Source organism: Neovison vison, chromosome 11, assembly GCF_020171115.1.
Source record: "Neovison vison isolate M4711 chromosome 11, ASM_NN_V1, whole genome shotgun sequence".
Lineage (NCBI taxonomy): Eukaryota > Metazoa > Chordata > Mammalia > Carnivora > Mustelidae > Neogale > Neogale vison.
Genome location: NC_058101.1, coordinates 119,731,014 through 119,756,954, shown reverse-complemented (window position 1 = coordinate 119,756,954; position 25,941 = coordinate 119,731,014). Strand labels below are relative to the sequence as shown.

The window sequence follows — 25,941 nt, the reverse complement described above, 5'->3', positions numbered from 1 at the left end:
CATGCTTGCTCATAAAAATCAGCCTTAACTTAGGAAAATAAAAGGAAATACATTAAGACATAACCTAGCAAAACCAATGTCTAAAATAAGTTCCTCCATCACAGGAGTAAAGAAAGAACACTTTGATGATGATGATGATGATGATGATGATGATTTTCTTATCATCATTTATATTATTATCATTACAACTACTATTATTTTTGTCATTGAAGATGCAGTCATGGATTAAAGCATAATATCTGGACACATTCTATTGTGATAGGAGGCCCAGTCTTTAGTGTATCCATTATGAATTCTAAGATTTTTCTGACATCTCCCACTGGCAGAATCAGACTTGTTCTTTTACTCTTTACCTATGATTTTTAGAAGTTTGGACCAATACTCTGGTTAAGAAAGGATATAAAATCCTTCCTTTCTCAGATGGGTAGCCTTCTGATATTTGGCACAGCTCTCGGGATTGATGTCATTTTCTTTGGTTTAGCCAACTGCTAAGACTTCGATGTATGATAAAAAGAGTATCGTAACGGAAGTAGGCAAGAACCTTGCCATGACAGTGTGTGCACCAAAGGAGTCCTACCTGTGGTGCTGCCACCTTCCTGTCTGGAGGCTTCCATCTGAGGATGCTGCAGGACCTCTCTAGGAGGGCTGCAGGGCTTAGGGCTCTGCTGGAGAAAAGGACACCCCTTTCCCCGGGCTGATGATGAATTTACCTTCTTTAATTCCAAAGCAGTGGCCCCACTCCATCAGGGTGATGTGCTTATCCTTGTTGGGGTCACACTCCTCAAAGAAGCGGGTTATGCAGTGTTCCATGGGCACCAGAGATGCTCGCAAAGGAGCAAGCTCAGAATGAGTCAAGACTCTGCAATAAAGTGAATGACACTATGTTAAAGAGTAGCTTATATATTAAAGCTAATCTTTAGGATAACCAAGGCGTTTTTCTTCCACAAGGTTGATAAGTAGGCCAAATAAATAGTACACTCATGAAAAACTGCAAATGAAACAAACTATTTAGGGGTAAGATAGACAGTGCTTGGGATGTCACCAGGTTTCCTTCCTCACTGGAAGTATCCTCCCACCATCTTAAATTTACAGGGATGCCCCCACCAGCCATCATGTTTGTACAACCTGGCTCTTACCCACTGACCACAGCTGATTATTCTAGGTGTAGGCATTTGACCCAGGTTAGGCCAATCAGATTATCTTGGGAATTTAGGATCAAGAATGAGAAAGAATTGAAGGAGTCTCTGTTGCAGGCTAGGTCTTAACACCTAAACTTGGGAACCGTGGTGTGGCCATATTCTGTTCTTTTCAAAACAGTTTTGTGTTTAGACACCTAACCACATATTTTTAGGATTGCAGTGTTCTAAATCAGAGCTGGGAAACTTCTAAATTTGTTTAGAATTATCTTCGTACAGATAACTAAGACATTATGTCAGGGCGATGACCTAGTAATGGAAAGGTAAAGAGTTTTTACCTGTCCATAGGATGTTGGTCGAGTTCACCAAACTGCCAGTGCACAGGATATACATACATGTGGTAGTTTTTCTTAAAGTCCCTTAAGAGAAGGTCAATGGAATGGTCCCCAGCCAAGAGCCTCTTTTCATCCAGGTAAATTTTCTTGACCTGGTATTGGGAAGGGAGAAAATCATCAGGGAATCAGACAAGTGTAATGGAATTACCATTTGCTAAACTTTACTTAAAGAATAATAGTGACATGACAGAGAAAAATAGGCCCAGACCATCATATGAGACCAAATAAAATACTTTCTAATCAACACTATTGATTTTCTTAGTTCTACAGAGAATAACAGCTAACATTAAAAGAAAAAAAAAACACCAAAACCCCACAACCTGTGGTTTTCAGAAGAGATTTAAGTATTTTTTGATTTTTCTTTTAACCAGATACTATTCATCACAGTAGGAAAAGGTTTTAATGAAAGGGGCTGAACTGACTCACGCAAAATTACTGATTAGTAAAAAGTCTTCTCTTTCCCCTGGTGGCATACTCCATTCTTAGTTCTCTGTGTATTTTTGTCCAATGTGTGCTTACAATCAGTCTAGCTGTTGTGTGACAACACTTGGCCATTCTCATTAGAATTTCTCTGTTTTGTATCTAATGCTCTCAAGGTTTTCATGATGATGTATTAAAGAGAGAGGACAGACATTATTTCCAGGCAATTCATGTAAAACTCTCAACTTGTGATGTTACTCATGAACTAACTGGAAGCAATTTGAATAGAACTTCTACTTATTCCCAGGGCCTTCTCCACCAACCCTCCTCCTTGTTATCATGGATGAACTTCCTGTGCACTGAATATAAGCCCGACCTTTCACAGGTGCTCAGGAGCCTGCCTAACCCTTTTCACCTCTTCAAGAACACTCAATGGCAGCTGGGCACCTTTTCTACCCCTCATTAGTTTTTCCTTCTTTACTGGATTACTGGAGAGGCATACAAACATCCTCTACCATCTCCCACTGGTAGATGGGACTCCTACTCCCTTCCATCTGCACCCCCCATTTCACTTTTCACTTTTATAGCAAATGCTGTGAAAATATTGTCTGTATTTGCTGCTTTCACATCTTTTCTCCTCATTCTCTTTTGAACCCTGCCCACTCAGGCTTTTCTCCTCTCCATTCTGCAAAAACAGCTTCTGTCAAGGTCAACTCTGGGACCACCACATGCCAAATCAGTGGCCCACTCAGTCCTCATCTTAGAGCCTATAAACAGCATTTGACAGTTAATTCACAGCTTCCTTTTTGCTTAACTTTTTCTTCAGAGCATGTTTTATCCCATCTGACTTTTCTTACACATATGTTTGTGTGTTTATTTACATTTTTATATATGTGCATATATGTTCATATTTGTAATATGTATATACATACATACATCTACACACACACACACACACACACACACAATTGTTCAGAGTCTCTTTGTCTAGAATGTAAAGTCACAAAGGCAGAGATTTTGTTTGGTTTACTGCTGTATTTCCAGTACATAAATTAATTCCAGATACCTAAGATGCACTCAATAGCTGTTTGATGAAAGAATTTTCTCTGAGAACTTCTGGAATAAATATTCTAAACTTTAAAAACTTGCTATATTACTGACTTTGCAAGTAATATAGCATAGTAAGGAATTTCTCTTATACCATAAATCTGTATGGCCTAGGAAGGCAGAAAATATGTTTAAATTTAAATACTATGTCTGGCCCTGAACTTAGAAATGCTGAATTGAGGTTTACTTTGCTCAACCAGGGCTTGCTCTGGGCGTGAGTTAAAGAGTCCTTGCTCGGGCCACCGCACTTTGAGTAGGAATGGGGTGGTTTGGCTATGTCTCAAGCCTTGTGGCATGAATGGTGACCCCTACTATTCTGTTAGTATGAATGAACTTACCAGGTGCGGGGGGGAGGCAAAGTGGGCTCTTGTTGATATGCAAAGGGAGGTAGGTCTCTCTTCCCCCACCCACACATCTTTTTTCCTCAGACCCTTTAGGTAGACACTTAGGGATCTGGCCCCCGGATGACTTTGGATAACTTACTTTATTTCTCTGCTTCTCGTTTAGATATCCAGCATGTTCAGGGTTTGCCTCATAGAGCTGCATGAGGATATTCTTGAGCCAGTCTCTCATCCTTAGGGGAAACTGAGTCACTTCAAAGTCTGTACAAACAGGAATGGCTGTTCCAAGAGGAAAGAAAGGGGATTTTTAAAAAAGATTATTTATTAATTTGACAGAGAGAGAGAGAGACAGCGAGAGAGGGAACACAAGTAGGCGGAGTCAGAGAGGGGGAAGCAGGCTTCCCGCCAAGCAGGGAGCCAGTTGCAGGGCTCCATCCCAGGACTCTGGGACCATGACTTGAGCCAAAGGCAGACGCTTAACGACTGAGCCACCCAGGCGCCCCAAGAAAAGAGATTTTAACTTAACTCCTATCTTAAGGCAAGTCGTCAAAACAGGAAGTCTAACAACATCCAGTGGCTGAGCGCTCCCTTACTGTCTTACCAGCACAACAGTGTGCTTAACCATGGCGGCCAAGCAGGACTGCCTAGTGTGCTTTATAAACACCCCAGACACGGCTTCCATTCAAGGAAATTCTGATGTGATTGCTTCAGAGTGGAGCTTGGGCATCAGGATGTTTTAAAAGATCCAAAGAAAATTTTGATGCACAGGCAAGGCTGAGAACCACTGTTCTAGAATCAGAAAGTGGGCATGTAGAGGTAGAGGACACAAGAACTCTTCATTAGGAGAAAAAAGACAAAAGTGGAAGTTAGATTATTCTGTGGTAACAAATGATGTTCAATCTCAGTGGCTTAAAAGAACAAAGGGTTTGGTTCTTTTTCTTAGTTTTATTGAGATGTCAGTGAGTTAAGTTCAAGCTTACTGTGTAAGTTCAAGGTGTACAGCCTAATGCCTGACATCCATATTTTGTGCTAGGTCTACTACAATAATTTTAGTTAACTGTTATCATCTCATCCAGTCACAAAAATTTTTACTTTTCCTTGCATGAGAACTTTCAGGATCTACTCTCTGAGCAACTTTCAGATGTACTATTTAGCAGTGTTAACTACCATCACTGTTTTGGACATTTGAGTCCAATACAAGTTGGCAAGAGGGCTCTGCTCATGGCAGTCTCTCTGGGGCTCAGGATCATGAGGACACCACCATCTCCAGACAAGGTTGGGGCAACATAGACAACCACACACTAGCTCTTAAATACATCTGCCCAGAACTCACATGGAGGCTTTTGACTGAAATTTCATTGAGCAGCTCATCTGGCCACATTTAACATCCAGAGGGCTGGGAAGTTTAATACTCCTGTGCGTAAGGAAGGAGAAGAGAACTGGAAATATTAGTGAGCATGGTTAATGTGGAGAATTACTTAGTGATAAGGAGATCCAAACACACTTGAGAGTATCTTGGGGGAAGGAAGACAATTAAGAAAACTTCTGGAAGGATATATTGTTATAAAACTTCTTGGCAGAGACTTAACATACATTGGAAAGAGGACAAGTAATTTAGCAAAATTCCAATGACTTGTCTCAGTTATTAAGTGGTAACATTATCATAGTGGTTCTGAACCCTGGCTGCACGTTAGAATTGTCTAGGTTACTTTAAAAACAAATGAAAAAACAATGCCAAAGCCCCAACCCCGTCCAACTCTATCAGTCTCTTATAATTAAAACCTGGGCATTTTTCTTTTTCTTCTTCTTCTTCTTTTTTTTTAGATTTTTTTTTTTAAAAAATTATTTGACAGACAGAGATCGCAAGTAGGCAGAAAGGCAGGCAGAAAAAGAGAAGGAAGCAGGCTCCCCGCGAACAGAGAGCCCGATGCGGGGCTCTATCCCAGGACCCTGGGATCATGACCCAAGCTGAAGGCAGAGGCTTTAACCCAGTGAGCCACCCAGGTGCCCCTGAGCATTTTTCTTTTTCTTTTTAAAAGTCTCTCTAGTAGATTTTAGGGAACATCCGAGGTTCAGAACTACATTAGCCTTTTTCCGTTTGCATGTATGAGTTTGTATATATATTATTCAGATATGCAGAGATTCACCCCAATCCTCTCAGCAATGGTGGTTGGCAGAATAATGATGGAATCTTACATTTGCAGGCTCCAAAATAATCCAGCTGTAGTTGGTGGCCTTTTTTGGTTCCTTCCAGTTTACATTTAGTAGCAAACAGATGACAGGAGCTAGCATAGGTCTGGTTGTCAGTGCCACAAACCTAGGACAGACAAGCATGAGAAAAAGCTTATGTTTCTGAATGTACACTGGGGAAAGACTCTGTTCCTTAAAGTTTATAGACTGACTGATCAACTGTGCCAACAATGTGGTCAGGTAAGTGAAGTTATTAAGATGATAACTGTCCCATTTGGTAAAAAAAAAAAAAAAATCAATTAAATTACACCAGGGTGAAGAATTTAGCTTTAGATAAGCTCACTAGAATGCAAGCTGCAGACGTTCCGAGGATACAATGAATTTTAAAATGAGTTCTAAAGATCAATGCCATTATTACCTTTTTAGGGCACTATAGAAACTTCTTGTTTTTGCTGGGTTTTGTTCCTGTTCAACATTATTTCAAGTATTAGATGATAACCAGGACATCTGCCTTTTTTTTTTTTTTTTTTTGCCAAATATTTCAATTGCAAACCACTTTCTTTTTTTTTTTTCCAATTTATTTATTTTCAGAAAAACAGTATTCATTATTTTTTCACCACACCCAGTGCTCCATGCAAGCTGTGCCCTCTATAATACCCACCACCTGGTACCCCAACCTCCCACCCCCCCGCCACTTCAAACCCCTCAGACTGTTTTTCAGAGTCCATACCACTTTCATTCAAATCGCTATTTGGGACCCTTTAGAAACCCTTTTGTAGAATACTTACCTGGTCAAGGAGTTTTGTAGGAGGACAAGTCACTGAATCTTGGCAAACACAATGGGGTTTTCCCTGTTGGTCAGCCTTACAGATATGTCCTCTTTTACACTGGAAGTTCATGCAAGAATCTAACAGAAAATTTGGGACAAGAAGCATGAGCAAAGCTGAACTGAGTATGCAATCTCCAATTCATCCAGATGATTAGCTCTGTTTGCATTAAGGAGAAAAAATTTGGGAAAATATTAGAAACCATTTTAATGGACATGTTAATGTCAAGATAGGGCCCTCTGGCATTAGACTGTTTTACACAATAGTTAAGATTTTTTGTGCAGTTTGAATTGGGAATTTAAAAACAACAACAACAACAACAAAACCAACCAAACAAAAATTAAAAAGAACAAACAGCTCTTCTTGGCCTGCCTACAATGGCCAATGTCTGGAGTCTATAAATCAAGGCTGTCCAAGTTGGTCAGAAGTTAAATAAATCACGAAATTTTTATCATGTTGAAATTAAAAATGTTTGTGATTGGGGTATGCAATTGGGAATTAGGTCTGAATTAAATAAGGTGTCTAAATTCACTAATAAGTTATGGATTTGAGATTAAATAAAGTAGAATTCATCCTTCTCAGAAGCAAAAGGATTTTGGAAAAAAGAAGAATCTAGCTTTTATACTAGTATTACAATAAGACTTCCAGTTTGTAAACACATTTGCCCATAGTTGTATATCAGATGTGTGCAAGCGAATGTCAACAACTTATGAGAACATTTCCTTGGGGAGGATTTGGGAGAGGAAATTTCTGTGAAGCAGTGACAAATGATGGAATGGGGACAGCTTAAGTAACCATTCCATTTCTTCCTTGATACTGCCACAAGCCGCCTGCTTAGCCCGTACTCACCCCTACCATGCACCATTCTGTTGTCTTCATACGAACTTTCATCTTCTTTCGATGAGCTTTCTGCTTTCTTGCCCTTTATAATAACAAGAGCAGAAACTGAAGTCTATTTAGGGGAAAGCCATTATAATTTGTATTCCAACTGCATTCCTTCACAAAGCTTTTCATACCCAAATCATTTCAGATCTCAAAAAGGTACCAGCTGTAATTGTGAAAATACTTGTAATTGTGAAAACACTTTGAGAACAGGAGCCATTTGTGTCTTCAACTGGATTCAGTGCTATATCTCTGGGGATTACTCAATCAAAGTTGGAACTAACATCTGGAGCAAAGTTGGAACCTTCCCTTTGGTTTTGGGAAAACAGTAGAAATGTAGTATTATCGTGTGATTCCATAGTTAAGACACATTTACATCAGTAATCCCTATGAAGCTGTTGATAAAGTTTTCTCATCAGATTTCCTTTTTTTATTTTTTTGAGATTTACTTTTTTATTTTAAAGAGGGAGAGAGTAAGTGTGGGGAGGAGGAGCAGAGGGAGAGGGAGAGAGAAACTCAAGCATGTTCCCTGCTAAGCGTGAAGCCCTACATGGGGCTCAATCTCACGATCTTGAGGTCAGGACCTGAATTGAAACCAAGAGTCAGATGCTTCACCAACGGAGACACCCAGGGGCCCCAGATTTCTGAGGGGTAATAAAACTCTTACCGTAAAATGGCAACAGAGGTTTCAGAAAGCAAGGTTACTGTTGACTTTGGCCACCAAAAGCTATGTCAAGTCCTACTGGGTGGCTGCTAGTGTTTTGCATGAAAGCTCCGAATGATTAAAACCCAATAACAATATGCTTCTCCCCAACTCCCACTCTGTTGTGGTTTTCTGATGATCATTTTGGTGTGTGTTTGCTTAATAAAGTTATAGCTGAAGTCTTTATTCTTAATCCTTATAGTTAAATCAACAGACATTCCTGGATCTCTTACTATGTTAGAGGCATTTTGCTAGACATTGGTGATTCAACTTGAATATTACATTGCATCTACTCTGAAGACATTGGAGCAATAGTTGTCAGTGTCTCCCAACCCTCAGATCTGTCAGAGTTTGTCATTCTAGTTCACTTCAGCCACTTTCAATTGCCTGTTTCTGTGCCTCTGTGCCCAAAATATCATGGCAATCTATCTGGCCTGCTCAAAGGAGAGACCTAAACTGCTGGGTAATTAATACCTCTCCTAGCAATTCTCAGTCTGTTTAAAGCCCTAGCTCCCTCGCTTTCCAGATGGGGTAATTCAGAGGAATGTGCTTTACGTGGCTTAATTATGTACCTTTGATTAGCTTCCTTTCCTTCCCTGTATCATGTTCCACTCCTCTTTGTTCCCTGAACTTGTCAAACTGTACTAAAATCAGGATCTGCTTCTAGGGGAACCCAAACAAAACAGGCACTTTCAGCCTACTGATGGAGATACAGAGGGAAATAAAAAATTTTGATGTATTTTCATAATGTGCTGATAGAGATAGGCATAGGAGACTGTGGGAGCACAGAGAAAGGTCATGGCTATGTCTTGATAAAGCTAACTGCTCTATCGGAAAAGCATTATTATAAAGAGTCTCACCTCTTGGTATTCTCCAGGCTCACTGGCATCTACGTTTCCATTCTCATGTGCTCTCTGTCTTTCTTTTTCTTCTTCATATTTGAGGTTATAGGCAATGGATTGAGATCTTTCAGCCTCTAAGAAGGTCTCACTTGGGATGAATTCGTAGTCATCACTTGCATCGTGTCTGGGGTCATCAACAGCATCAGCATTAGCTCCGTGATTTGTGGGCATGATGTTACCAGCTTCAGTAGGCTCCATGGGCAGATCTTCAGAAATAGACTTCTTATCTATCTCCTCCTGGTTGCTGATAACATCAGGTTTTTCTTCTTGGCTCTGCCATTCAGCATCTTGATTGTGCTTGTTAATTTTTGATGCAGTTTCATCTTCCATTTCTGCATTGGAACTATCCTCTTCTTGTTCTTGGTTACCCTGATCAAATTCATCTTTCTGCATCTTGCTTACTTGAGTTGGCTGACTGGACTCTTCCAAAACATCATCAGATTGGGTACTGTCTTCTTCCTCCTTGCTGTTAGAATGCTCCTTGGGAAGTTCTCTCTCCCTTTCTTGGTTATCGTTGTGGGTACCAACTTCTCCAGGTTCTTCTTCCCCTTCCTCTTCTCCATTGGGAATATTTGGATCCTGCTCTTGGTTTCCTTGATCACTTACATCTTGGCTATCTTTGTTGCTCCTACTCAGCTGAGGATGTAAATCGTTTATTGGTTGTTCCTTTTCTTTTTCTGTTTCTGTAATGCTTTCTTGTTGGTTAGGATCTATAGTGAAACTAATATTAGGAGCAAGGGAATCAATGTTCTCTGGGACTTTTTTCTTTTGAGGCACACCCCCATCTTCTTGAAGGTCCAATGTACCTTCAGATGGTATATACTCCAAATTCTCACTTAAGTCACTTTCACTTTCCTCTTCATCCTGTAATCTGAGCTCTGGGCTGTAACTCTGGTCCTGATCTGCTGACTGGCCATGATTTTCCTCCTTTGACTTTAGTTCTGAAGATTTTCCAGCCTTAAAAGAAAAGAAGTTTACTCTTGAAACAAATGATAATGGAATATCTATATTTTATTTATAATTCATAAGCCAACACTTAATATTATTACTCTTTATCATCACATAATATCAAGTAAACTCATATATGATGCTCTCAACATTCTATAGCTATAAGTTTAACCTGAATTCAAATTTTGTGATATGACATGATTATATAGCACCTTGGCTGAAGGTGTAAAGCTTACTCTCACAGTTCTTCTGGTGATTGGAAACAGTTGATGTGATCACTGTCTTTTAAAAATTAAACTGAGATGAGTGAGAATGAGATAATATCCTTGACTATGCTTTGAAATTGAGACCTTTGGAAAATTTTAAAACTGTAACAGTGTAACCATGTTACTTTTACCTTATGGTTTGGATGATCTACAGACCCTGCAATTTCCTTTTCATTTTCTGCATCTTCAACCCTTAACATGGGAATTGCAGTGTTGTTAGGTGTTACTAGTATTTCAGCCTGTTGGATGGAACTCAAGGAATCAGCAGTTGGTTTGGTATGATCAGACAGGAACCTTGCATTTGTCTGAAAAAATTAGAAATTAGCTCATGTTATTCATGTCTAGATGTTAACATTTAAAATTTCCAGTTACTCTTTTATTGTCATCATTATTAGTAGTAATATGCTTCATACATAATATCACTTAAAAGATACTCTCGGGGCACCTGGGTGGCTCAGTGAGTTAAGCCTCTGCCTTCGGCTCAGGTCATGATCCCAGGGTTCTGGGATCGAGTCCCGAATTGGGCTCTCTGCTCAGTGGGGAGCCTGCTTCCTCCTCTCTATCTCTGCCTGCCTCTCTGCCTACTTGTGATTTCTTTCTATCAAATAAATAAATAAAATCTTTAAAAAAAAGAGACTCTCTAGAATTTTGTTTTTGTTTTTGTTTTTTTTTTCCAATTTTATTTTCAGAAAAACAGTATTCATTATTTTTCACCACACCCAGTGCTCCATGCAAGCCGTGCCCTCTATAATACCCACAACTCTCTAGAATTTTTAAGAATATAAGCAAATGTCCATATTATAATGTTAAATGAAAACAGAATCACAAACATATTTAAGAAAATGTTATATATGCAGAGACTAGGTGAAAATGGAGCAAAAATTATTTCAATAATAGTCATCTTTGAGTTTTGGAAGTATTTTCTGTGCTTTTCAAACTTTTAAAAAATATAATATTCATACTTTATAATTTTGAGAACTGTTGTTTAGCAGAAAGTCCAAGTGAAATTAAATTAACCAAAGGATATAGCACTACATTTCCTTAAGTTAACTTTTAAGTAACTGCTGCTAATTAGCAGAAAAGATATAAACTTTTTATTCAATGTTTATTTTCTTAACACTATCAGCCTTATATCCAACAAGAAATCTTACAATAAAAAATAACTTAATGTGGAACTAATTCAAAAGTTGTGTGAAACAGTACACTTCATTCTAGTCAAGAAGAGCTATGGAGTATTATTTCAACTCGAGGGATGGCTCTATTTCTAGCAAGACTAAAGGCGTAGATGAAGAGCGGGCAGTGATACAATGGAGATGTTTAACAATGGATTTAGAAGAGATCTCCCTTCAAGTCTTGACTCTGTTATTAACAATCTGTCACTTGACAAACTGTAAATCCCTACCCTGTCATCTATCAAGGTGAAATAAGCAGAAATATAAAGATAAGTTTACACATATATAAAAGTCTGGAAATTGTAAAAAACTACCCAAGTGAAAAAATGACTGTTGTTAGCAGTGGTATGATACAGTGCTCACACTGTGAACGGTCTGATACTGTTAAGCAGGCATTCACCACAAATCTTTATCGGAGAGATACTATGGATGCGCAGATGTCAGGCAGACCTAGGTGTAAGCACAGAACTCAGATTCTATTTGCACTGACTTGTCTTTATGATTACATTCTGTTGTACCGATTATATAAGGAAAGACATGGCATACAAGATTCATTTTAGATGCTGTTTGCTCTCTTGCTTCTTACCACCTTCTCAACTAAAAGGAGTAATGATATTTGAAAAAATTTCCAAAGAAGCCATTTATAAGAGAGAAAGGAGAAAGAATGGTGGCCAGTCTGGCAGATTGCCAGCAGAGACATCATGGAAGGCAATGGAAGGAGGAGATTTTAGCTTATTAGTGGGGAACCGCGCCCCCTCTCTGCACCCTTCTTCCTCTGCTCTGCCTCCGTAAGCTGGAAGAAATGCACAAAAAGCACGGCAGCTTTTCTTCTTTCAGAAATTTTCTGAAATCAAATTCTATTTTATTATTATTCCCACAGCAATAACAACATAACATCTGGAAATTTGTGTGGAATCTCCTAACCACACAGAATCGACTTACTTCTGTAGAATTCAGGCAGGTGAGGAAAATGATACAAGATTTTTAATGGGTAAACCATATGAGAAGATATTTAGCTTTTTAGCATCTGACTGGACCTGCACAAGGAACTGTCCTAAAGAAAAAACATCTAAAATATGTCTGCATGTAGATGTGTTATTCAAACATTTAGTTGAAAGACACTTTTGATGTCTGTTTACATAGTGGCAACAGCTGCAAGGGCAAAACACATTTTTAGGAGAAAACAATGGGTCTGTGGAAGCTTCTTTCTGTGCTGAACATAATTTATCCCACTTTTGTAATTTCAGAGGACAATGTATAATTTCAGCTGGAGTAGCTCCAGCTACTTAAGCATAAACCCTAGCAGTGTGGTCATACACTCTGTTTTCTAAGAACTGCCTGGTCTGGGAGGCACGATGTTTGTCTTTGCTGACACATCTGTCAACCAAATGTTAGCCACCAGCTATCCAAAAACCAAGGACAGAAGCCTAGACGGAATAGAGAATGAGGAAGAGAAGGGATGAGAGAAATTACTTTGTTTCTTTAGAGGAGACTGATTCCTCCCTTTGGTGAAAAAGAAACAAATGGCACAAATCCTTTGGTTTGATTATAGATTAAGTGGATCATTTGGAAGATACCTAAATGATCATCCAAGCCATGGTTCTGCTAACAACAGCAACAACAAAAACTTTCAGGTAATTTTAAGGGGGCTGACATGGCCTCAAATGATTCTGGTTTGTGTGTATACAATTTATTGCTGTGTGAATGGTGGGGCCAGTGTATCTGATCATGAAGAAAAAAAAATGTTTTAGTTCTATTTTCAACAACCTTCACACCACCCCCACGATGAATTAGGAGCTGATTTATGGTTACGATTCCATTTCCTGCTCCTAACCCATCGGTTCCTGTTTTATTACAGACTCAGAATTGATCAGCCAGTATATATTTGAACTCAAAGAAAATGCTGCTGAAGGGTATGGGTACGCACTCCCAAGACTTCTCATACTAATTTCTTGGGCTTCTCATGCTAAGTGATGAATTTTCATAAGACAATTTATTTCTTCCCGTTCTCGTTGGCATTTATGCCCTGGCATATCCCCTTTCTAAAAACTGATGATCGACATTTTCAGCTTTTGATTTATTTTATCTTGTGGAAACTGGTAGTTCTGAAAGAAATATTCTTTTAGAAAGTATTTTATCTCAATTTTTCTAGTTGTTTGTTCCCTGCTTGGGAAAAAATAACATTAAAATTAAAAAGAGAATTTCAAACCACTGTATGCACACATTTTCTTTTTAACTGGAGGATGTCTAAATGAAATGTCAGGAAGGAGAGATGTAACAGCAGAAAAAAAGGACATTTACCGGGATTGCAGCTGCAGTTCCCAAAATGTATAGGAAAAAAAGCACAGTCTTCATGTTTTCTAGGCCTGTGAACCAAGAAGATAATTAGCAGTGGTGGGTAAAATTTCCTTGTGAAAAATTAAAAGATAATCTCAGCAAATATTGAGCTTGATATTGATCCTTACATTTAAAGGTGATTATTATCTTTGTGTACACTAACATATCTGGAAAAATGAATTAATGAGTTTTTACCCAATTGTGTCTCTGTGAGAATGACTCCTTGATTTTCCGGCCCAGCTGTGTTTGGCAGAACTTACCTCTCTTTATGCTTGTGTTTCCTTGAATAGAGGCGCTATGCAGATTTGGGTCTTAAGATTTGTGAGTGTTCACAGTGAAGATAAAAGTGACAAAGTGAAATAGTATAGTATGTCAGGCTGGGACAAAACAACCCGCCTCTTCGGTGGTGAAGAAACACATACATTCAATACAGAGTTTTAGGAATGAGACATTGTGCTGCCTAAAGCAGTCATCAGTGTTCATCTAATTCAGAGGTCTCACACTGGCAGTCTGTGTGGGTGGGTGGGGGCCTGCAGATGGGTTTGGTTTGGTAGGCACTGCATATTTTAAAACAGCATTTTAAAGTCCAAAGTGTTCATGTAAAAGCCCAGATCTGAACAACAACAACAACAAAAAAACAAAACAAAAACTCCACCCTCCCGCACCCCCCGCAAACCTCCCCCCGCCAGATCTGCAGTTTCTCCTGAACCACTGGGCCTCTTAGCAACCACTGGTCTTCCTGGCAACAGCCAGCTGGATCTGAGCAGAGGCTCTGCTCCAAAAGAAGAGCTGGCATTTGCCCCTGGTCTGTTTCAGTTGTTATTTGCTTTGAATTGGAGTTTGGTTTGTACTAAATGAACTTTTTCAGCTGAGAGATGAGACAAGAGAAGCTCAAAGAGGCGAAGTAAATTGGCCTCCTGGGGAATTCTCTTAAAAGGAGTGGGTGATACACATTTCCCTGTGGAGTATTTCTAAACCTGGCAATCCAAATCCATCTGGGATTAGGAACAGAGTTTCTAGTCTTTAAAAGATATTCTCTGGGTCTCCTAGAAATAGTAGGTGACTCTTTTAAATTATTTTTGCAATCTTTTATACATAAATGTATCCATAGAGCTTTAAATAATATTTTGAGGTTTATTAAGAATGTAAACAGTTTCTGCTGGTTACCTCAGTATTTCAAAACAGATGCTTAAATAGATGTTTAAAATAAATACATATTTAAAAACATATTAATGTTAAAAATTATTCTATTGATTTAATACTATAATAGCTATCGCTTAACACACATACCATATGCATGCACACAATGCACAAACATACTCTTCTCCTTCCCCATTTATCTTCCTAAACTAATAACATCACAATTCTTATTTAAATCACTATATAACATTTATAAATAATGTGTATATTCCTCACAGCTGAGCCAACTAGTAATTTCCTATGTTGAACCACACTTACATCTATTTCTTGAACAATATTTTGTTTTGTCTGGCCCTAGAAATTGCCTTCTCTTTTTTTTTCTTTTTAAAATTATATTTATTTATTTGACAGAGAGAGATCACAAGTAGGCAGAGAGGCAGACAGAGTGAGAGGGAGAAACAGGTTCCCGGCCGAGCGAAGAGCCTGATTTGGGGCTCGATCCCAGGGCCCTGAGATCATGATCTGAGCGGAACGCAGAGTCTTAACCCACTGAGCCACCCAGGTGCCCTGAAATTGCCTCCTCTTTTAATATACTTTTCCATGTATACTTATTCTTCCCCAATTTTCCAACAACATTTAAAAACTCCTTTTAATATGGCAACAATGACAACACTAGAACAACAAGAACAAACCCCTAAGAGACTCCCCAAGGCTCATTTTCCCCTTGGAGTTGTGTCTCCCAGGTGTTGGTTGTCTTGCTCCACGTGACTGATGCACCCCAGGCAGCCGGCCTGCTTTCCTCTTGGCGGGCTAGTCACCACCTCCCTGGGAATCCCCTTTCCTTTGCTCTTTTCCTGGGTTTCAGTTCTTGCTCCCTGAGTCCCATATGTTTTTCTTTTTTTGGTGTTTTCCTTCATTTCATGGAGCATATCCTCCAGAAGCTTCCAAAAGAAACAATATATACGGGACAGAAGTTTTGAGACTTTGCACATTAAGAAAACACGAGTATTTTATCCTTCACTTGATACAGAATTTTTAGATCAGAACATTGCTTTTCTCAGAATTTTAAAACATATTCCATTTTCTTTTAGTTTCCAGTATTGCTAGTGTAAGGATCTATTTAGCCAGAGAGACTCCATCTTGGTTAAAAGCCATTTTGTTATTTGTGCAGTAAAACTCAAACTGACCCTGCCCCCCTCCCCCGAGAGAAACTTACTTAGAAGCAAGTCTGGGAAACCAGTAAAATATGGTCAGCTAGTTCCTAATAACAGAGCCCAGAATACAAGGATGAGTCGGGCCATGTGGAGACATCCAATTAGTAAGAAACACACACACTTTTTCCTTAACCACCAAAGAATGTAAACCCCGTCGTTTGGGCGCCAACCTTGAGCACCAATTCTGACCAGAGTAACAGGTTAGGTCAAACAGCTGGGTAAACTGTAATTCAATTGGCCACCTGCGTGTGACCTAACATGACTACAATCTCATTGGCCACCTATGTGTGGCCAGACTTTTGCTCTATAAAAGGTAGTCTGTAAGATGGGGAGGGGTCGCCCTCTTCGGAGGCGGCCCTGACTGGTCAGTCAGTCAATACTTGAGCCTGTAAGCTGGGGGTGGTCCCTCTCTTCAGAGACAGCCCTGGCAGGTCAGTCTGACTTCTAATGCTTAGTAGAATAGAGCTTTGCATAACTTTCACCTTGTCTCAGTCTCGTTCCCCTGGCTGATCAGTCTAACTGCTAATACTTATCATAAAATAGAGCTTTAAATAATTTTCACCTTGTCTCAGTCTCATTTTGTTTAATAATGTACCTAACACTAGTAAGAATACCAATGTTGTTTTTTCCCCAGTTTTTTAAAAACGAGAATTTTTTTTTTTTTTAAAGATTTTATTTATTTATTTGAGAGAGAGAGACAGTGAGAGAGAGCATGAGCGAGGAGAAGGTCAGAGAGCGAAGCAGACTCCCCATGGAGCTGGGAGCCCGATGTGGGACTCGATCCCGGGACTCCAGGATCACGCCCTGAGCCGAAGGCAGTCGTCCAACCAACTGCGCCACCCAGGCGTCCCAAAAATGAGAATTTTTTTTTTCTTTCTTTATGTAAGCTTTTAAGTTTTTTTCCCCAAGCTTCAATATTTGTTCTTAGTATCCTAAGGTATTACAATCTCTGCTTTAGTTTGGATCCTTTAAAAAAAACAAAACAAAACAAAAAACTATTTTTTTTAAAGATTTTATTTATTTATTTGACAGACTGAGATCACAAGTAGGCAGAGACGCAGGCGGGGCTGGGAGGGGAGCAGGCTCCCTGCTGAGCAGAGATCCTGATGCGGGGCTCAATCCCAGGACCCCAAGATTATGACCTGAGCCAAAGGCAGAGACTTTAACTCACTGAGCCACCCAGGTGCCCCCTGAGAAATTTTCACATGTTAATTCTTTGATAATTTTTATTACTCTTTTTTTTTTTTTTGGTATTTTCTTTCTGGAATTCATAATAGTTAAATGCAGAATTTTGGGGTTGGTTCTCTAATTTACTTACAAATTTTGCTCCTTTTTCCCATCTTGTTCATATTATTCTGGGAAAGTTCCTCAATTTTATCTTTTCTCTCTACTACTAATTTTTAAAATGTTTTGCTCACACACTTTAAATTTATTTCCTGATGTTCCCCCTTTTAGATGTTACCATCTTTTTTCTTTAGTGTGATATATACTCTTGTTTTTGAAGATATTAATTCAATATTTAAAAAATTTTCTCTGAACCCTGTATTTTCTGTTTCCATATTATCCCTGTTTTTCTGGTTTACTTTGGTCTTTGATTTTTATGTCGAAAGCTTTTCTTGAATGTGCAATGTCTTGGTTGTATGGTAATATTTAGTAGCAAGTCACTAAAAAGCCAATTCGACGTTTCACAGTCAGGGCTTGTCATTTTGGAGAGCTACCATGGAGGGTCTCAGACAGTAACCCAACACTTTTGATGCGATGCCCTTGATGTCATTGTTAGGTTTTTTTCCTTGGGGAGCTCCCCCCCCCAGCCAGGGAAGATCTTCATACTTCCTACCCCATAGGGTGGGGTAAAAGCCTGGTTGCTCCATGCGGTGAGATGAAGGAGTGAAGGGACTGGAAATCTCTCAGGGCATACACAGACTCTCACTTAGTCCCCAGATTTCTGTGTGGCATCACATCCCACCCTCCATGGTGCCTCTCTAAAGCCCAGGATCAGAGAATAACCTTCTCTTTCCTGTTTAGGGTGAAATGGGGAGTCCTCTGTCAATTACCAGCATGAGCAAGAACTGGCATCAGTTTATCTGAGAAGCTTTCAACCAATCCCCCTGATTTCAGCTTCTACCCTTGCCTCAACTTCCAAATGACCTGGTACCTCCAATTTTGAAACTTTTTTGAGTTCTGCAGTGGGAACTGGCTTATTGGTTTATGGCACCCTTCTCTGAACATCCTTAGATTTAAGCTTTCCCTGTTCTTCCAATTGCTTGCTAAATTCCAAAAATTTGCCAATATCTTTTATCATGTCACCCTCTCTTTTTTTCTTTGTCATTGTGGGCTTATATTATTATTTTTCCTTTCCTATCATTATACTGGAATTTTAGCAGAGTGCCAATATATGCATATGTTTCATCTGTACTATCTAATGAATAGATGATTTCTATATCTTCATCTGATTTATATCTGTGTTACTACCACTGCTGCTGCTGCTGCTACTACTATTTCTAGGACAATACGAATTACTAAGGGCTTTGGTTCTAACTTCATTAGCAAATAAAGTTTTTATTAAAGAAAAGGAGCCTACAGGTGGTTGGACAAACTTCCTTAACATGTTAGAAAAAATAAGAACACACTTTTCACCTATCCCATTATTCCAACTAGGGAATAGTGTGTTGGAAGAATGGAGATTAAAGATTGAGTGTGGGGGAAAACATAAATCACTTGTAACCTTATATCACCTCAAATAAATTAATCTGTTCCATTTTTAATGAGAATAACATGTATGTATTCAGCTTGGAGACTTAAATTTAATTCCTCTAAAGGACCCCTCTGAAAATGACTGTCCATAACTTCAGGAATTCAGAGTACTAACAGAGGAATGTGTGTTCTGTTTATATCCTTAAATAAACATTATTTAGAACTAGTAATGATGAATAACAAATACTGGAAGTTTATATTATCAAAGTGCTCTGGGTTTACCAAACAGATTTACAAATGGGAGAGTATCTTCTTCAACCTTTGCAATAACCTCATGTTGTGGGAGATGACGAACGGGGCTAGAAAGGCTGTGACAGGACATGCTGGAGGCCAGAGAGCTGTTAAGAAAGAAAACTGGAACCCAGCTTTCCCGGCTCCTGTGCTGGTGCTTTCCCAGCTCCTTTGCAAATCAAGATCTCCATTTACCTCTTATACAAAGATGCATGGAAGGAGGAAAAAAAACCCTAAGCCAGTATGGGAACAAGTTGAGAATTCACTTTAAACTTTTAAATAAAGAGCTCCAAGGGTGCCTGGGTGGCTTAGTGGGTTAAGCCGCTGCCTTCGGCTTGGGTCATGATCTCAGGGTCCTGGGACTGAGTCCTGCATCAGGCTCTCTGCTCGGCAGGGAGCCTCCTTCCTCCTCTCTCTCTGCCTGCCTCTCTGCCTACTTGTGATCTCTCTCTGTCAAATAAATAAATGAAATCTTAAAAAAAAAAAAAGAGCTCCAATATCGTAAGGTTTAACATTTTGCATACACAGCAAATATATTTTTCTATGTTGAGGAAAAAGTCTAATCATAGAATGTTGGTTGGGTTATTTGATATCAAAAATCCCTTTCAATAATGCTTTTTATTGTCTAAACAAGGCAAAAACATAGAAATTCAATTTCCTTTGGATGAAGTGCATGTTTAAATGAAAATATGCAGCAACACCCCACACCCCAGATTCTAACACTTCAGGAATATTGAAAAAATACTTTGGAATGAAAAAAGCATGTAACTGTCAGGAGAACTGAATTCTGGTTCCAACACTGTCCTTCACTGGCCAAGAGACCTTGGGTAACTCACTTACCCTTTCCTAGATACAGTTTTCTTAAGTGATGAACAATGAAGCAGGTGACCTTGATGATCCTTCAGCTCTGATATTTAAAACGAGATAATTCTATGACTCTCATGAACCACAAACTGCTGTTATCTCTTTTCCTTAAACTACTAATACCATTGAAAATATATTGTATGATTTTATAGTATCAAAATGAAACATTTTATATTGTGGTATTTAATGCTTCAAGCACATAAGTGGTATCTATTTCCCATTTCTATTATTGATGATAATTTAAAATATTTTATGCTCTTAGTGAATGCTAATGTGAAAAGTCATTGAAAAATGCAGTTTCCTTCCCCTATATTCAAAATTTAACATTCATTCATTCAGTTAGCCAGTATTTATTAGATTTATGGAACTACAGTAATTTATATTTTAGATCAGCATATTACTATTCTACTAGCAGTAGGAAATGGTAAAAATACAAAATAATATAATTTAGTGCCGGCTTTCTTTATCTTGGCACTATGAACATTTCTGGGTGGGTGATTCTTTGTAGTATGTAGAATGTTTAGCATTCTTCTGCGTGTAGGATGTTTAGCAGCAACTGTGAGACTTCTACCCATTAGATTTCATAGCAAGTCCCTCATCCCCCACCAGTTATGACACCAAAAATGTCTCCAGATATTGCGAGATATCCCCTGGAGGATAAAATTGCCCTTATGGAGAACTATCAGTTTAGTACAAGGAGAATGGTGCTTTGGGGTTAGAAAGATGTGTATTTGAATTTGGTCCCGCAGCTGCCATCTATGTCATCTTTAGCAAATTACTTAACCCTCTGAGCCTCAGAGTCCCTATCTAGAATGGGGATAACATGTGTGATGGTTAATTTTAGATGACAGCCGAGCAGGGCTGCAGGATGCAGGACTCTTGCCTACATTCATCACAAATAACAATGAAATGAGGCTAAGAGACTGTTACTACATTTTCTTATAAATGGTAGCAACATAAAGAGCAAGGAAGAATCAGCACCAGTATTGTGGGTTTCAAGACTAATTTCCCTTGATTTTAGTTCTTAGAGCAATGTGTATAGTTCATTAAATTTGAGAAAAAAAATTCCCTTTAACTTGATCATATTATCTTACATAATTCCCTTTGTTTTCTTAAATGGAGTGCAGCTGAATGGATCAAGAAGAAACGTGTCACGTTGGCCAGGGAGTACATCACTCTTTCACTCTTTTATCCATTTATTAAGTGCTTACTAGACACTACCTAAGCACAGGGCCACATGGTTCCTATCTGAAGAATGGAAAAGAAGGAGGTCAAGTAAATCAATGATTTGATTTAATATAATGTGATGTATACATAATGCAACAGAAATAGGGATAAAAGGCATTTGAAATCAGATAATGCTACCCAACAACCCCAATAGCCCCAGACCATCCTGTCCAATGCTGATTGTTAAACATTTACCACTGGATAGTTCTGAGAACTATTTAAAGTCAGAACAAAGAAGAGTTAATGACCAATTGGATACTGTTGGAAGAAGAAAAGGAAGAGTCTTGGTTTGTCACAATTCTAATTTGGGCAGCTGGGTAAATGGTGGCATTCATCACCAAGATAAGGGATTATAACAGGAAGATATGATTTTAGAAGAAAGATGATAAATTAGTTTTAAATTCATTGCATTTGAGTAGTGACATACTTGGATAAACAGGTCTAGGGATAAGCACAGAGTTTGGGGCTAAAGATAGTTTTGACTGCTATTAGCATGAGAAGCTATATAGTGAGTAGGGCAGAGAGCAGGAGCTACAACCCTGGTGAATGAAGACCATTTAGTGCCATTAGAGGATGAGAAAAGCTAAAGATACAAAGGATCAGAGAAAAGAGTCACATAAGAAAGTGTTAAATGTTACAGAAAGGTCAGAGTAAACGAGGCCAGTGAATTATCCACTGCCTTTGGAAATACAGAGGTTATTGGAGAATTGAAGGAGTAGATTTGATGAAATGGTGTTGGCGTGGGCCAGTCTGCAGTGACTGGGGAGTAGAAGAAGGAATGAAGACAATGAAAGTAGACCACTCACTTAAGGTAGTTGACTATGAGAGGAATGTAAGATGGTAGCTAAATGGGAATGTGTGGTCACTGGAAATTTTTATTTGTATTAAAATGTGGTCATTAAAGTATCTTCTGTGCTGAAGGGAAAGCGTAACTAATGAATGAGAAGATAAAGAGGGAGGAGATGTGATAAACAATGATAACCCTAGTGAACTACAACTTTTGGGCCTTATTCCCTGTGACTTTGGCCTTGGTCTTATGACTTGCTTTGGCTAATGGAACAATATCAGGCATGATGCCAGCAGAAGCTTAGTAGGCGCTTACATATTGGGATTTGTCTTCCTATGAAAGCCATTCACCATGTTGTAAGAAAATTTGGACTAGAGACTAGCTGGGATCTCTGAATCAGGTGTGATTTTGTCATAGTCACTGATTTCTTTATCTATAAAACAGAAAAAAATATAGTACCTCTCCTATTTATCTTCTAGGGTTGTTTTGAGACTCAAATGTGATCATATAGTCATTTGGTAATTTCACCTGTACAAATGAAATGAAGGATATCATTTTTTTGAAACATTCATAAAGCAAAAATGGCTTAATAAGTCCAATCAGTGGCCACATAGAAGTCTGGGAAATGAAAGATGATCTTGGATGGTTCAGCTTCAGCTGAGTTCCCAGCTTGCTGGAGCCACGTGAGTGACTTTAGACAAAAATCACCAGAAGAACTACCCAGGTGAGTCCTGTTCAAATTGCAAAATCTAGTGAAAATAAGGGGATTGGTTTTAAGCCATTTAATTTTGGGGTGGATTGTTATGCATCACTGTTATGCAACCACCCCAAATTTGGGGTAGATTTCAGTTATGCATAGATAACTGAAATAGGCCGAAAACAGAGAAGTTGCCTGAGTCATTGTGAAGGCAACATTGCATGTACAGTGTTTAAAGACAAAGGTCTGATTCAGAGCTCTACCACTTAATTTGCACAATCTTGGATAAAATATTTAGCTTTTTGATGCTCATTGTTTATCTGTACAATGATGATGAAGATGAAGGAAGATGATAGAATTTGTTAAATATTTGCTGGTCTATTATTAAAGCACAGGTGTTAGGTTTAACTCTGAAGAGAAGAGGAATTCTTTGTTCTTTCAGACAAAAGGAAAGAAAGCTTAACAATAAGGATATGTTGAGGCAAGGCCCCAGGAATTCATTAAGTTGCACTTAGTTATACCTCTTTTTACATTTATATAACATTTCACAGTTATAAAAAACTTTCTTGTATGTGGTCTCATTTGATCCAATAAAGAAAGGAGGTAGACAACATTTGACGATAAAGAGATGGAAGCCTGAAGAATCTAAATTACTTGGCTAAATGCGCAAGTCTAAGAAGTGAGCAAGGATTAGAATGCAGTACTTTGGACTCAGAATCCAACATTCTCCCATGGCTTCAGAACAAGCTGCAGATTAGAAATCAGAGATTCTGGCTTTGTCAAGTCTAGCCGTCTGTCTGGCTCTGTCAAGTACTAAATATTACTCTGAGCAAATTACTTCATCTCTCCAAACTTCATGTACAGAATGCAAATAATAATTCCTTGCATTGTCAGAGGGAGCTGCTGAGGTGGAGAAGCTCTTTGCGAACTCTGAAGTAACATATACATGTGACTGATTGTTATTTCCATCATTCTGCCTGGTGCATCTCATCAATATTACCGTCATAGTCATTTATGTCTTGTATTAATTGTGTTATAAAGAAAATGAATCTTTAATGTTCCTTTCCTTCTTCCCTCCATCCTTCCAGGTCTTCCTCCCCTTGGTGACCTCAAGCTTCCTGGGTGTCTTGGTTTTGGAACATTTCTACTTGCAGTTCACTCTTTAAAAATAAACTCAAATAGGGACGCCTGGGTGGCGCAGTTGGTTAAACGACTGCCTCCGGCTCAGGGCGTGATCCTGGAGTCCCGGGATCGAGTCCCACATCGGGCTCCCAGCTCCATGGGGAGTCTGCTTCTCCCTCTGACCTTCTCCTCGCTCATGCTCTCTCTCACTGTCTCTCTCTCTCAAATAAATAAAATAAAATCTTAAAAAAAAAAAAAAAAAACTCAAATAGACATGTCCTCTATTCCACACAAGTAAATTCTAGTTTTCTACATGCATCGAATCCATACTTAGGAGATAAGGATATTCCTGAATTAATGTCTTTCTGGTCTCAGGTAAGAGGTATTTTCTCATTGTTCTTAGCCCAAAGGAGCTACTACAATGCTGAGAATCCTGGCATAGCTGTGGGAAGACGTACTAAGACATGAAATAAGTACAGGGTTTGTCACATGACCTATGGTGACTAGTTGTGCAGGCTTTTGGAGAGTCAACCCAATATTTCCTATATGGTCCCTGATTATTTACTGTGTCTAGAATGGAACTATTTTTTAGTTCCATTTTTTTAGTTCTGTTTATTTTCATCCTGAAATAAAAGACAAAATTTAAAGACAGAATATGACTGTGTCATTTAGAATGACCCAAGTGGGAAACCACCTCAAATTTTCACTTATAAAGCAGATGACTGTGTTATACTTTTAAAGACTAGACTTCGTGGAACAATCTAGTGTTCAGAATGTAGAAGGCTTTGAGTTCTTGTGCTTGTGTGCCATTTTGTCCTTCAGACCAGTCACTGGGCATTTTTCCTTACTGAGCTAATTGTATTTGCCACACACTGATCAAAATAATTTCACAGCCTTTGGCTTATTTTAAGAACTGAACAAATGTGCTGATTTGTATAAAGAAGACAGAGCGGAGAACTTTCCTGGGAAATGAGAGATATTTTGAAAACAACTGTCATACTGAAGATGACAGGGAGGCTTAATTAGCTGATGCTTGCAAAGTACTTTGAAAATGAAACCATGATGTCCTTGCTAAGCATGACGAATACCATTTAATCTTAGATCAGTAAAAAGTCATATATTTTGAGACATTCAGATTTGGTATGTGTGCTCTACGAAATGCAAATTGTTTTTTGTAAAAAGAACAAATACAACTCTTGGTGAAAAATGCAGAAATAAAACAAATTTTTGAATACAAAGTTATTAGTCTAGGGACTTAAATATGGAGAGTTGATGTGAAATTAGATAATGTTATTTTGCCCAAAATTTGTGTGTCTATTTAGAGCCATCGGCATAGCCGAGAGAACACTTGGTACTGAGTTGGAAGATCTGAGTTCCAGAACTGAGCTGCCTTTGCCAGCCAAGAGACTTTTTGTCAAGTCACTGATTTATCTACAAAACAGAAAAAATATAGTACCTCTCCTATTTATCTTCTAGGGTTGTTTTGAGACTCAAATGTGATCATATAGTCCTTTGGTGACTTGACCTGTACAAATGAAATGAAGGATATCATTTCTTTGAAACATTCATAAAGCAAAAATGGCTTAATAAGTCCAATCAATACTTTGCAGAGACTTTAATTCATCCCTTTTGAGTTTTTTTCTTTGCACCACTCTTTCTTTTTGTGAGCCTAGAGAGGTTAGGGATGAGAGATGGTGGAGAACTTTGAGGAGAATCTTTTCCTTCTGTTAGAAACAGAGTGTCTCATTATCAAACTTTCATGAGAACCTCATCTGGAATTTTAAAAGATGACAGCTAGACTGAATTTTATAGGAGTGGCCTTTCGGGGGAAACCTAGGATTTGAAATTTCAAATGCCTGAAATTCTTCTACTGGATAGCCCATGTTGCATCAAAACAAACATCTAGATGAAACATTTGGTATGACGGAAACAGGTCTCCCCTTTAAGAACCAAACATCCACGAATGTCAACTCTATTCTAACTTGCATGGGTAGCTGTCTTGAGACAACTTCTAACATTTCTTATTTCACACACATAAACATTACAGGATGGTAAAGATAGCTGTCAGTTGTCTGCTGTCCCTCCTATTGAGAGGTCTAATTCTCTGCCACTTGAATCGGATTGGCTTTAGTTACTTCACCAAAGGACTGAGGTAGCAGTGATGTTCTAGGACTCTGGAGTTTAGCTCATAAGAAGCTTTGGAATTTTGACTTATTCACCTAACTATAGCTTTATTGAAAATGTAGGTTTTTATCATTAACTGTTATACATAATAGGTA

At 38.6% G+C, this 25,941-nt stretch overlaps 1 protein-coding gene across 1 annotated transcript in view; it reads right to left on the bottom strand.

Annotated features, from left to right (window-relative positions):
• SPARCL1 (SPARC like 1) overlaps nucleotides 1-25,941 on the bottom strand; it is a 48,719-nt gene that overhangs the window by 6,717 nt on the left and 16,061 nt on the right. The window contains exons 2-10 of the mRNA XM_044224558.1: nucleotides 13,591-13,655; nucleotides 10,249-10,422; nucleotides 8,862-9,860; nucleotides 7,266-7,338; nucleotides 6,378-6,496; nucleotides 5,596-5,716; nucleotides 3,542-3,678; nucleotides 1,475-1,623; nucleotides 711-859 (exon numbers count right to left, since the gene is read on the bottom strand). Of these exons, the coding sequence (XP_044080493.1) occupies nucleotides 711-859; nucleotides 1,475-1,623; nucleotides 3,542-3,678; nucleotides 5,596-5,716; nucleotides 6,378-6,496; nucleotides 7,266-7,338; nucleotides 8,862-9,860; nucleotides 10,249-10,422; nucleotides 13,591-13,644 (1,975 nt within the window). The 5' untranslated portion in view covers nucleotides 13,645-13,655. The remainder of the gene's footprint in view (nucleotides 1-710; nucleotides 860-1,474; nucleotides 1,624-3,541; nucleotides 3,679-5,595; nucleotides 5,717-6,377; nucleotides 6,497-7,265; nucleotides 7,339-8,861; nucleotides 9,861-10,248; nucleotides 10,423-13,590; nucleotides 13,656-25,941) is intronic.